A 12,752-nucleotide genomic window follows, 5' to 3' on the forward strand; every position below is an offset into this window, starting at 1 on the left:
TTGGCAATGTTCTAAAAACTAAAAATTTGACAATAACTGGAGTATAAGTGAAATTCAAAAATACATTAAAACCTAATAAACCACACAAAGAATCTAAGTTCACTACCTGCTTTACTATCTATTAACACAAGCCCATCACTATAGCTGAAGAGAGGTACCCATAATTTCTAGGCACTTAAGATTCCCATGTGCATTTATGTATATAACTATTATTCTATAGTTGGCTCAATCAATCCCAGTGTTTTAATTCTGTACAATTACTCTAATAGAAATGAAAATCAATCACAATCAGCAACCAAGTTAAAACCAAACTAAACATAAAAAGTAAACAAGAAGCTGGACACCAATGGTTCATACCTGTAATCCTAGCTACTCAGGAGGCAGAGAGGAGGATCAAGGTTTGAATCCAACCCCATGCAAATAGTTCAAGAGACCCTGTGTCAAAAATCCCATCACAAAAAAGAGCTGGTGGAGTAGTTCAAGCAGTGAGAGTTGTTGGCAATAATGGCGCCAATAGATTTCAGTTCTTACTGCACCCTTAAGCTTCTGTTTCCCAGGGTCACGTCCTGCCTCAAGTCTAGCTTGAATTCTCCTCCTGCCCCAACCTCCAATCAGCATGAACCATAAGATCCTAACCAATCAGATCATGCCAAGTCTCACTGAGGGGTATTTAAACCCCTGCCTCTCTCTCTCTCTCTCTCTGTCATCTCTCTCTCTGTCGTGTCTCTCTCTCTCTCTCTCTCTCTCTCTCTCTCTCTCTCTCTCTCTCTCTCTCTGCCCTCTCCCTCTCCCACCTGGCAATAAAAAAATCTTTTGGTAAGATCACTCCTCTCCACGTGGTCACTTTGGGGCCCACATTTGCCTACATTTTGGTGCCGTGACTCGGATCGGGTCTCCCCAGTAATCGTGGTGGGACCCCTATTCCAACTCACCCCACGACCACCCTGAGGACGTGACTGGCCAGGACTCATCCTCCCGATCGCCCTCACTTGCATCCAACACCGGACATTCTTTGGTGAGTCCACATACCCTTCTTGGGCTCCCTTTGCGGTCTCTCCCTTCGGTGTCTCTGGGGTTTTCAAACACTCCCCGTTTGGCTATTTCTGGACGGCTCAGGTGGTGGAGGGATTCCCTTCCTTGTCGGGGTTGGATCCATTTTGTTGTGGGTCTCAGAGACCCATCGTCAAAAAGCCTGGGCCCAGGTGACCCATAGCCCTCGGCCCTTCAGCCTTGCATGCCACTAGAACTCAGTGACAACTGATTCTCATGTGCCTTGTGCTGTTCTCAGGTATTTGAGTCACGCAGGGATGCCCCACGATTCATAATACCCCCCTCCCCCATTACAGGACCAGGTCCCACACAATGGGTGCCTCTACATTCTCTTTGCCTTCTGACTCTCCACTGAGATGCCTCCTCAATAATTTAGACACCCTGGGTTTGACCCCAGATATAAAACCAAAAATTTAATCTGCTTTTGAACTCAAATCTGGCCCACTTATCCTTTAGACAACCAAAGTCACTGGTCCCTTTTCGGGTCTTTAGATCCCAACCTTTTATGGGACATATAACTACTGTGAGCGATCAGGATGATGGGGAGAGATTCCATTATGTCCAAGACTTTTCATACCTCCGTCTAAATCCGGCTCTCTGACTTCAAACCCTCCCTCTGTACTTTCTGTTTCCCTGCGCAGATTCTATCAGCCTGTAAACCAGTTTCTAAATCAGCCAATTCCTCTCCAAACCTCCTCCTTCCCCATGTAAACAGACTTCTTGCACTGCTTACCATACCTATCTCTTCCTATCTTCCTGAAAAACTTTCCCTGTCATGGAGTTAAGCAAGCCACTCCTTGCCAATTCTGGCCTCAAAGCAATTCCAGCTTTGGGAGAGCTCATGCTCCCTTCCTGTGGGCTGAGACCAAGCCCCAGACTTATTCGGCAACCAGAGAGTGGAGGTTTCGTTTTGCTGAAAGCCTGTCAGTACCAATCAATGGGAGCAACCTGGAGGCACAGGTGATGGCTAATCCCTTAAGTGTGTGTCATGCCACCAGGCTCTGCCTTCCCCTCCCTTACCTAAGATGTCAGCACACTTTTTCTGCCTCCTCTATGGTCTCACCACATGTCCTCTGTCTCTGTCTGCCTTCCCCTCCCTGGGCTTACTGGGACCCTGCCTCCCATGAAAACTTGTGGCATGGCACCTTATGACTTAAGTTATTCCAACTAGTTTGCTAGGCCTCTCAGTCTAAAGTAACTTTAAGTCAGCTGCTTTACCAAAGCGCTTACAAAAAACTGCAGCTGCCACACTCACGCTATAACTCTGCCCCCACAAGGGGAGGAGGGAAAGCAAACAGGTGCACCCATGCACAGGATGTCAGCTTCTGGACACAGCAAAAACACCTGCCATAGCTAAGAAAATCCATAGAGAGGACTCAGCACATCCTGGGTTGCCAGCCACACATGGTGATGGCTGTGGCCCACTGCCACTTCCTCCAGAATAAATGCGTGAAGAGTACACAGGAAGGGGGGAGGGGCGACAGGCCACAGGATCAGGCCTAGGCAGTCAGGGTCATTTGTCCCAGGTGTGTGTGGAGGGAGTGGTGCCTTGCACAAGTCCTGCTCCTAGCCCCACCTCACACCTCAGGGCATCAGACCCAGCCCTTGTAAGCCAATTGTTAGCTCAAGGTTATAGTTCCAGAAATAGCAAAATGGACATTACTGTGGTCTCTAAACTTCTCTTTTAGAATTTTCTATACCTTTGGCCTCAACATAAATTTTTCCCTCCAAATATTAACACTAGTTGCCCCATATGGTACTGTTATTGGCCTGAAATGCCCTCTGAATGCCCTTCTCTAACTTTACAAATAATTTCTTTGTTAAAAAGGTAGGCTTTATTAAAGAGACTGACTGCTGTTAGCTAAAAGACAGGATCCTAACGTTTTGTTCTTTCTAGATGGGACCTGCATCTTCCAGTCTTCTGGCTGATAGATGTTGAAAGCTTTGTACTGAGGTCAGCCTCAGTATGCCTTGGGTGACCAAGAGAAGTGGCCTTCACAGGGTTCCTTAAATTACAATACCATACTCTAATTAGACCTTTTCTATAAAAGTAAAAAAGTAAACTGAGGTACCCTATACAAATTTCTACCTTCTAAGCCACTCCAATACTCAGAACCTCTTAACGAGTGCTTCCCTCTTCAACAGGCAATGGTAGGAAGAGGGCAAGTTGTATGTCCCCTTCCAGTTATCAGATCTAAGGGAAATTTAAAAACATCTAAACAGCTGTACTGATGCCCACACAAATACATTCAAGCCTTTTTCTCTGTGATCCAAACCTTTCAACTGACATGAAAGGATATTATGCTTCTACTAGACCAGACTCTTATCTCATTAGAAAAGCAATGAGTTCTGGCCCAGGCCACTCAGGTGGCTCAAGCAGTAGAGTGCCGCTTTACAAGCAGAAAGTCCCGAGTTCAAGCCCAGTACAGCCAAAGTAAAAAAAATAATAATAATAATATTTGGGGCTGAGGAAGTAGCTCAATGGGAGAATGTCTGCCCAGCATGTGCAAAGCCCTGGGTTCAATTCCCCAGCATTACTAAAACAAAAATAAAAAATGGTAAAGAAGATAAGTGGCATTAATGTCACTTCAGCCATCTCATAGTAGAAAAACATAGTTTAACCTAGACCAGATCCCTCATTCTTCAAGTGAGGAAACTGAGGCCCAGAATAGTTCAGAGACTTGCTCTCCAGAGTGTCAGGTGTTAATGTTAATAACAACTTTACTTTACAGGAACAACCTAAAAAAAAAAAAATCCTCTTACCTTTGTACAGTATCTTAAGGACGCTATCAGAAAGCATACCACAGTGGACTCAGAGTCACAGGTGAGAGAGGTTCTCTTCAAAGATAAATTTCTAACAGTCAGCCCCAGATAATTGTAAAAAACTCAGACTGTGGCTGAAGGGAAGTCACTGAACCAAGTAATACAGCTAACCATGTCTGTATTTATAGCTATGTCTGTATGTCTGGGACCTTACTAACAGGAGAGAAAAAGATAACAGACACCATGGCCTCATTGCTGCTCTCAGAGAGAGCCCCACCCGACTGGGGCCTGTATCCTGAACTTGCTACCATGGTGGACAGGAGGGGCACTTCTGCAGAGAATGCTTAAAGTGGGGACAGCCCAGGAGACAGCCCCGCCCCCAACTGGGACCCTGCCCTCTGCAAGGGTAACCAATGGAGGTCTAAGTGCCCCCATCACCAGATGGAAGATGAGGTGCCACCTTCTATGGATTGATGGGTCCAAGCCTCCTGTCCACACTCCACTTCTTGGCATCAATGTTGAGGAGCCATAATGGCAGAAAAACAAAAGGTCATTTTCCTCCTAGACAGTGGAGCCTGTTTCTCTGTTTTACCTTTTTCTCCTGGTCCGGTCCAATGACAAAAGTTATCGTTCAGGGCAAATCTGGCCAGCCCCTAGAGTGCTAGTTTACCTGGCCTCTGGCCTGCTCTTGGGGAGACCTCCTCTTCTGTCACTCTTTCCTCATAGTACCTAAAACTCCAGTGTCCCTGCTGGGACAGGATTTACTATCTCAATTAAAAGCTCAAATTCTCCTCCCCCCAGGCAGCTATCTCTGCTGCCCCCTCCTTCAGGAACAGAGAGACTCCACAGTGTGGACTGATGAAATGAGTGCAGGGTGAGCCAGGACGGCCCTCCCTATTCAAATAAAATTCAAGAATACCTCACAGTTTCCACTCCTAAAATAATATCCTCTCAACCCTGAGGGACAATGAGGCCTTATGCCTATTCCTTAAAACAACAAGGGCTACTAATTAGTTGCTCCCCAGCCCCTATAATAAATTTAAAATTTTTATAAAAGTTAATTTTAAAATACAAGTTACAAAGTAAACAACTGGAAAGCATATAGATAGGTAATAAATGTATTTTTGAGAAGTTAAAGGAAAAAGGAATGGTTTTTTGGATGAGAAGGGATTTTGGAAAGAAGTGTTTGTCCTAAAGGTTGTTTCAAATAGGAAAGATAAAGACAAACCATCAAAAGGGTTTTAGTATGTTGTATGAAGGTCTGAGTAAGTTTGAAAAGTGTATAATAAAAGCTTCGGTGTGTGATAAAGTTAAAGTTGAATACAATCTAAGAGTTGCCTAAAAGATTTTTATGGTCATGTCAAACTAAAATCAAATCCTCTATGTCTATGAAATAACAAGGTTATCTTAATATTGTTCTGCTCTGAGTAACATCTACAAAAAACCATTACAGAGAAAGATTTTATCAAAGAAATTATTTGTTTTCTGCTGATCTTGTCAAGCTTTAAGTACTACTAAATCAGAGTTCATTCACATATTGCTTATATGTCTTAAATGACCACCTTGTAACAGTGTTATGTTATACTTTATCTAAATATGGTACAAACATTTAAAAAGTTAAAAGTGTCAATTTATATAAAATTATGAGCTAAAGCTCTCTTTTATCCAAGAGTGTTACATTCAAATCCTGACAGCCCCTGCCTCCCACAGGTCACCTACCTAGGTGTGGCCTTAAACGGACAGACTCACTCCCTGAGTCATAAATGCATCAACCCAATCTTCTGTTTCCCAACCCCCATACCATTAGACTGCTTACAGCTTTCCTGGCAGTTATAGGATTTTGCAGAATTTAGATTCCTAGGTATGTAGTCCCTGAACAGACACCTTTCTATGCTCCTCCTAATATTCCTATTTGGGTCTTAGATAATGTATGGCCACCCCTTTCTCTTAGAAAAACTTGCCTCCAACAGACTCTGCTCCTCTGGCTGACTACCTGCCTTCTCAGGGAACTTCTCAGAAAGCATGCAAACCAGATCCTGCCCACCCTATAACAATTTCTGTTAAACCAGGGCATCTTGTTCTCCAAAAAGGATCTTCTACCCTGTCCATTGGGACTTCGATGGACCAGCCCTCATCTGGTCATTCTCATGACACCCACTGCTGTCAAGCTCAATGGGTTCCCCCAATGGCTGCACCTCTCAAGAAACAATTAGAAAAATGGAGAAGGGAATTGGAGGACTCTTGAAATTGTCTAGGGAACAACATTTCACAGTGGTTTTCCTGGCCAATGCCCATCCAAATGCCTACGTTCTTGCTCTCTTATTCTTAAGCTTCCTCCCTTGTATCATACTACATGTCTGCTATTGCTAATCAAAAATTTAACCAGCTTCTCCTCCAAGGATACCAACCCCTGAGAGCACAACCAGAGGACACCTATAATGGACCCTACCAGGACACTGGGTTATAAACATCAAGACCCCCTTACAGGATGCCTGCTACAATTCCTTGACTCCAATACCCACCATGCAGAGGTCAGAGGATTGGCTCGAGACTCTTTACGACCTGTGGCTGCAAGGGACCTTCATCAACTTCAGGGAAGAAGAAATTTTCATTTTTGGAGCCTGGGTGTATGCCATCATGAGGCTCACCACCCCAACATTGTTTGCCAACTAACCCTCCCTTCCCCTACGCCATCCCTTGCCAGCTCGAAGAAGCCAGAGCGAACACAACGCCCCCCTTCCTTAACAAACAAAAAAGGGAGGAATGTTGGCAATAATGGCGCCAATAGCTTTCAGTTCTTACTGCACCCTTAAGCTTCTGTTTCCCGGGGTCACGGTCCTACCTCAAGTCTAGCTTGAATTCTCTTCCTGCCCCAACCTCCAATCAGCATGAACCATAGATCCTAACCAATCAGATCATGCCAAGTCTCACTGAGGGGTATTTAAGCCCTTGCCTGCCCCCCCCACCCTCTCCCTCTCCCACCCAGCAATAAAGAATCTCTTGATCTCTTGGCCAGATCACTCCTCTCCATGTGGTCATTTTGGGGCCCACATCTGCCTACAAGAGTACCTGCATAGCAAACATGAGGCCCTGAGTTCAAATCCCAGTGCTGCACTCCCCCCCCCAAAAAAGATAAACAGAAAAGTTTCAGTGGGTGATTAACTGCCTACATGACAATGTGAGGAGTTCTCTGACACTTCCCAGTGAAACTGGTAAACAACAACAACAACAAAAACTTAAAGCCTCTAGAAATAGTCCTAAAGGCAAATAAAGGAATCTTTTCAAGAAAACTTATGAAAATCCACTAAGAAGGACAAGAAGTAAGAAAGATAAGAGTCAGCTAGGCACAGTGGCTCACACAAAATAGAAGGATCACAGTTAAAGGTCAGTCAGGGCAAAAAGCACAAGATCCTATATGAAAAATAGCTAAAGCAAAAAAAGCTGTGGGTGTGCCTCAAACCCCAGAATTACCAAAAAAAAAAAAAAAAACCGCAAAAACAAAAACAAACAAACAAAAAAAAGATTCATTCCTGGGTGCTGCAGCCAAGCAGGATTAACCTTCTTCCTCAGCTCCCAGGCACAGGACTTTCTGGAAGGAACAGGAATGAGCATTTTTTACCTTGCCCCTTGCTGCCATTTAATGAGGAGGCCATCTTGGAGAGATGGAAGCACCCTTCTTGAACTCTGCCTCTGACAAAGACTTCCTCCTTTGACCTATCTCTACTGAGGCTGTCCTGATGTATCTTTTCTGGTATCCAATTATGTGGAGGCATCCTTGCTTGTCTCTTCTAAGTCCAGTATTAGCAAGAATCTAAGGGTCAGTTTAGCAAAAATTCTCTGCCGGTGGTGTCCAACACCCTTGATATTTGATCAAATTCCTTATCTACCAACCTGTATGTCTTATCACTCTGGGGTGCCTTCAGTAATAATTCTTTCGGGTCTAAGGTCTAAAATGCCTAGTTTACAACAAGGCAGGTAAAGAAACCAGAAAGTACCACCTACACTCAGGGGAAAAAAGAAAAGCAGGCAATGTAAGAGTCACTTGATGTTGAATTCAACAGGAAAAGATTTTGAAGCAGCCATTATAAGTATGTGAACATACTTAGAAAACTAAAGGAAAGTTTGACTAAAGAAGTAAAGTATGACAATAATGTTGTAGCAAAGAGAAAATATCAATACAGAGAACCAAATGGAAATTTGTAATTGAAAAGTACAGTCACTATTCAAGTGTGGTGGTGCATGTCCGTAATCCCAGCAATCTGTAGACAAAAGCAGAAGAATCGTGAATTTTAGGCCAGCATAGGCTACATAGAGTCCCTGTCTCAAAAAAAGTACAATAACTGAAATAGAAGAATTATAGAATATAAAAAGGGCATTAGATTGCAAGAAAGGCCCCCTAACTCCCAAAAGGAGTTCTTAGTATCAGACTATTTTAAATCTGCTTCTAATGTACATAACTTTAAAGCCACAACTTCTAATAAAATTTATTTCATTCTATAATGCCATCATAAAAATCTATATGCCACTTTAGATAACAGCCATTCTTTTTTTTCACTAAGCTACATTCCCAGCTTTGGAGTATAATTAGCATTTCTTTAGAACAATAGCATAAATAATGGTTAATTCTTTTTTCTTTTCTTTTTGCCGTACTGGGGCTTGATCTCTGGGTCGTCACCTTAAGCCACTCTACCAGCCCTATTTTTGTGAAGGGTTTTTCAAGATAGGGTCTCGCGGCACTATTTGCACAGGCTGGCTTTGACCCTCAATCCTCCTGATCTCTGCCTCCTTAGTAGCTAGGATTACAGGCATGAGCCACTGGCGCCAGGCTCAATTCTTAAATATTTAATGTAATTTGAAATATCTTACTGGTCTGACGTCACCACAGGAATTGGTGAATTGCCGAGCCAAGCCAAAATCAAGCATGAAACATTTCCTACACGTGCTAGGAAAGCGACCCATGGCGAAGTTTGACTAGAAAAGTAAAGAAGGGAAATATATGTATATAACACATAGTTCTTCAATGTTATCCTTACTTCATTTAATCCTTCTATTTAAAGTCTATATAACACACATGGTCCAGACATAACAGTCTAGTATAGTCAATGATGTTTACTAGATATTAATATATAATTTAGTTTTTGGCTCTATTAATGTGTAGCATCAGGTAATCCTTGAGCAAAACAGAATTTAAGCAATTATATAAAGTTACATACAATACTAAGTTCCTTGCAATTCTAGTCTAAGTCACTACTTAAATGATAACCTAACTCCTACTTATTAAATGATAGAAACCAGGGGTGGGCATAAAAAAACAGATAGCTCAGAAATTTAAAACAATTTCCTATGAGCATCATAAAACTGAATTTCACTAAGTCTAAAATTAAAAATACAATTTAAGGAAACATTACAAACAGACTCAGGAAAATATACTTTGCATTCTTCTCTTAAAAATCAGTGTAATGTTAAATGGCAGAAAATTTGTAAAGATGGATATGTAAATAAGGGAATCTGTGAAGGTAAAACTCAAACTGTTATAGAATTGTTAGCTTTTTAAAAATACTGTTCTACTTCTGGAGCTTCCTGATTAAAATGGCAACTCCACAATAGAGTTCTCAAATAACGACAAAGAAATGCAGAGAGCAGGAGAAATGCTACATAACATTAAACCTGTCTCTATTATGTCAGTTTTAGTTGGCATCTTCATGTATTTAATTTTAGAAGTCATATAACAATAAATGTTATTATTTAAAGATAAATGTTATTATTGTAAAAATCATACAATATGTGACTTTTCAACTGCATCAACATAAAACAAACAGAGTAAATATGGCATATCAGAAATGGGTCATTTCCCCTTGTGAACAATAAAATACCAGAAAGGAAAAAATACAAGCATATCTCAGTTATGGGAATGGCAATTTCTAAGAAAAAGAGAATAGCAAAAAAAAAAACCCACTGTATTTCCACAGTAGCATTAAGGGTCATTCACAGTTGATGGGTTCTTATAACTATAATTGCAATGTGAGAAATAGAGAACAAAACATGAACTAATAGCAAAATTCATATATATTTTTAACCAGTGTCAGGAAAAAGAAATTCAAAGAATAACTACTAATTTAGATGCCAGGCTGAGGAATTAGCAATGTTAACATACATAATAAGTCAAGCAAAAAATATTCTTAATTTGGCTAGCAAGCAACATTTTCATGGTATGAGAAAAGCTCTTGAAAGTGGTTCGTAATTACCACTTTCAGAAAAACTACAGTTTTTAAAGCTTTGCTTCCAGGCCATTACAGAAATAAAATTTTCCTTTCTACTTAATCACAGCAAATGTAGAAAACCACATTTGTAATTTACTGTGTCCCATCACAACATGAAGAGTACCAAACCAAATCCTTCAGTGCTTTGGCTGAAAAAGGCCCCTACCGGCTTGATGTCTCGGTGCAGAAATCCCACAGAGTGGATGCTTTCAATAGACTCCAGAATCTGCCTTCCCAGCCTTAGGGTAGTGCTGATGGTGAATGTGCCCCGAGACTGGCTCCTGCGAAGATCTGCCAGATTCCGGCCCTGTGGACCAGATAACCACTTTGAATATTGTACTAGAACAATACAGTTCTAGTTATAAGACTAGAAAATTAATCTTTTATCATTAAAAAATGTCATGATTGAAAAAGCAAAGGTTTTGCCCAAGTTATGATCCTCCTTCTTTCTTTCTTTTCTTTTTTTTTTTTTTGGCAGTACCGGGGTTTGAACTCAGAACCTCATACCTGCTAGGTAGGGGCTCTACCACTTGAGCTATTCCATCAGTTCTTTTTTATATTGGATATTTTTTAACATAGAATCTTGTGATCTGGCCTTGACAGTGGTCCTCCCAATCTCTGTCTCTGGAATAGCTAGGATTATAGGCTTGAGTCACTGGTGCCTAGCATCCTTTCACTCTTAATAACATGAATGTTTCAGACAAATTTGAGAATAACCAGGTTTTTAGCATATCATATTTCTGATTCGCCATGTTTCCCTTTACCACTGATGTCATAATAAAATATAGGCTTGATTATTTTAAAAGACACAAATATGAATACCCAAGAGCAGTAGTTCCTCATTACTGCCTAACACAAACTCCCATACAAGCTACTTAACTTTCCTGTGTGAGTTTCTTCATAGAACGAGGCTAATACCACCTCACACAGTTTTGAAGGGATTAAACAAGATCCATGTAGTTTCTGGAACAGTATCTGGTACACTTTAGATACAATAATACTTCATTGTTACCAAATATGATATGACAAAAACTTAATTGCTTGTAGCAGGAGACAAAAGTAATGGATGGTACCTAGTCTGTGCCAGATGCATTACATTCCTGATTGCATTTAATCCTCACAGCACCCTGTTTTACAGATGAGGAAAGAGGATCAATAATGTCACTTGTTAGGACAAAGCCGTTTTTCAACTCATTCTGTCTGCCTCCAGAGTGCTTTTTTTTTCCACAGTGCTTTTTCATACTGCTGCTCTATCAAGAAAACTCCTTTTTGCTTAAGCAACAAAATAGTAATCTTTTTTTTTTTTGGTGGACTGGGGTTTGAACTCATGGCTTCACACTTGCAAAATAGGTACTCTACTGCTTGAGCCATGCCTCTACAAACTACTAATCTTAAAAGAAGAGCACAAATTATACCTTCCAACAGCAGAGACTGGCTCCCATGTATCACAACAAGAATTAAATATCCTAGTTTTCTGGTCTCAATATTTTGCATTGTATGTTTAGAGCTATCATGTCATTAATAAGATTCCAATACAAATGCAAATAGATTTTTTTTATTTTGAAAATGTGTAACATACTAAAAGGAGGGAAAATAATACAACAAACTCTTATGTATTTACTCAACATCCAGAATGAACAATTATCAATTCATGGACAATCTTTTTACATCTATTATCCAGCTCCTCAAATATACCCTCTCCCCATCTACAGATACATTTTCACGCAAAGTCCAGTCACATTATTCATGTATGTATATATATATATATGTATGTATATATATGTATGTATGTATATATACATGTATGTATGTATATATATGTATATATATACACACACACATAAGAAAAAGAAATAAAAATACAAAAGTTATTAGCAATTCTGCTATTGTAAATTTGAGTTAGAAACATCAATATGAAGCATGGCATACTTTTTCTTTAAAAAAAAAAAAATGTTGCTGGGTGCCGGTGGCTCACACCTATAATCCTAGCTATTCAGGAGGCAGAAATCAGGAGGACTGAGGTTCAAAACCAGCCCCAGCAAATAGTTCAACTCAAAAATATGCAACACAAAACAGAGGTGGTGGAATACTCAAGTGGTCAAGTGGTAGAGTTCCTGCCTCCCAACCATGAGGCCCTGAGTTCAAACCACCAGTACTGCCAAAAAAAAAAATTGTGCTTTGTGTTTTTACAAGAAATGAGGACTATTAGCAGGAAGCATCTGAATTTTATCCAAACCTATGAGGAGACCTAGTAGCTATCTTCCATATGTCAGATAAGAGAAAGTGAACTCTAGCAGTTTTAGTAGCTTCAGCCTTATACCAAATCAAGTCAACCACAACTGTAGGGATAGGGGTTTAATGGTGGGTTAACTATCTTGTGACAGAAAAATATAAGCATGCAAATCATGTAGAAAGGTTTTTGGAAAAGTTCATAAGAGCTTGCCACTACTACTTGATATATGCCAGTCTCCTTAGTTTTGTCAGTACTACGAACCTTTTCATTTACAGAAAGAGTATATCCTCAGACCAAGAGACACTCTGTAGATGAAGAAAAATTCCTCTCCATAATTCTCCACTGGTAGTAATCTGAAGATAAAACTAGGATTTCCTCTATTACAACAAGATTGCCCTCAAGCTTCTACCAAGCTTGAACCGTGGTGGTTTCATGCCAACTAAATC

At 40.7% G+C, this 12,752-nt stretch overlaps 1 protein-coding gene across 9 annotated transcripts in view; it reads right to left on the reverse strand.

Moving 5' to 3' along the window:
- The window catches only part of Ttbk2 (tau tubulin kinase 2), a 168,605-nt gene that overhangs the window by 60,222 nt on the left and 95,631 nt on the right, over positions 1–12,752 (reverse strand). For 7 of the 9 annotated variants that reach the window (XM_074065767.1, XM_074065769.1, XM_074065768.1 and 4 more), the window contains 2 exons: positions 10,240–10,380; positions 8,680–8,784 (listed from right to left, as the gene is read on the reverse strand). The exons of 1 other annotated variant lie outside the window; for it this stretch is intronic. In XM_074065767.1, the coding sequence (XP_073921868.1) occupies positions 8,680–8,784; positions 10,240–10,380 (246 nt within the window). The remainder of the gene's footprint in view (positions 1–8,679; positions 8,785–10,239; positions 10,381–12,752) is intronic. One more of the 9 variants, XM_074065770.1, reaches the window with a different exon arrangement.

This window comes from Castor canadensis, chromosome 2 (genome assembly GCF_047511655.1).
Source record: "Castor canadensis chromosome 2, mCasCan1.hap1v2, whole genome shotgun sequence".
NCBI classification, from domain to species: Eukaryota; Metazoa; Chordata; class Mammalia; order Rodentia; family Castoridae; genus Castor; species Castor canadensis.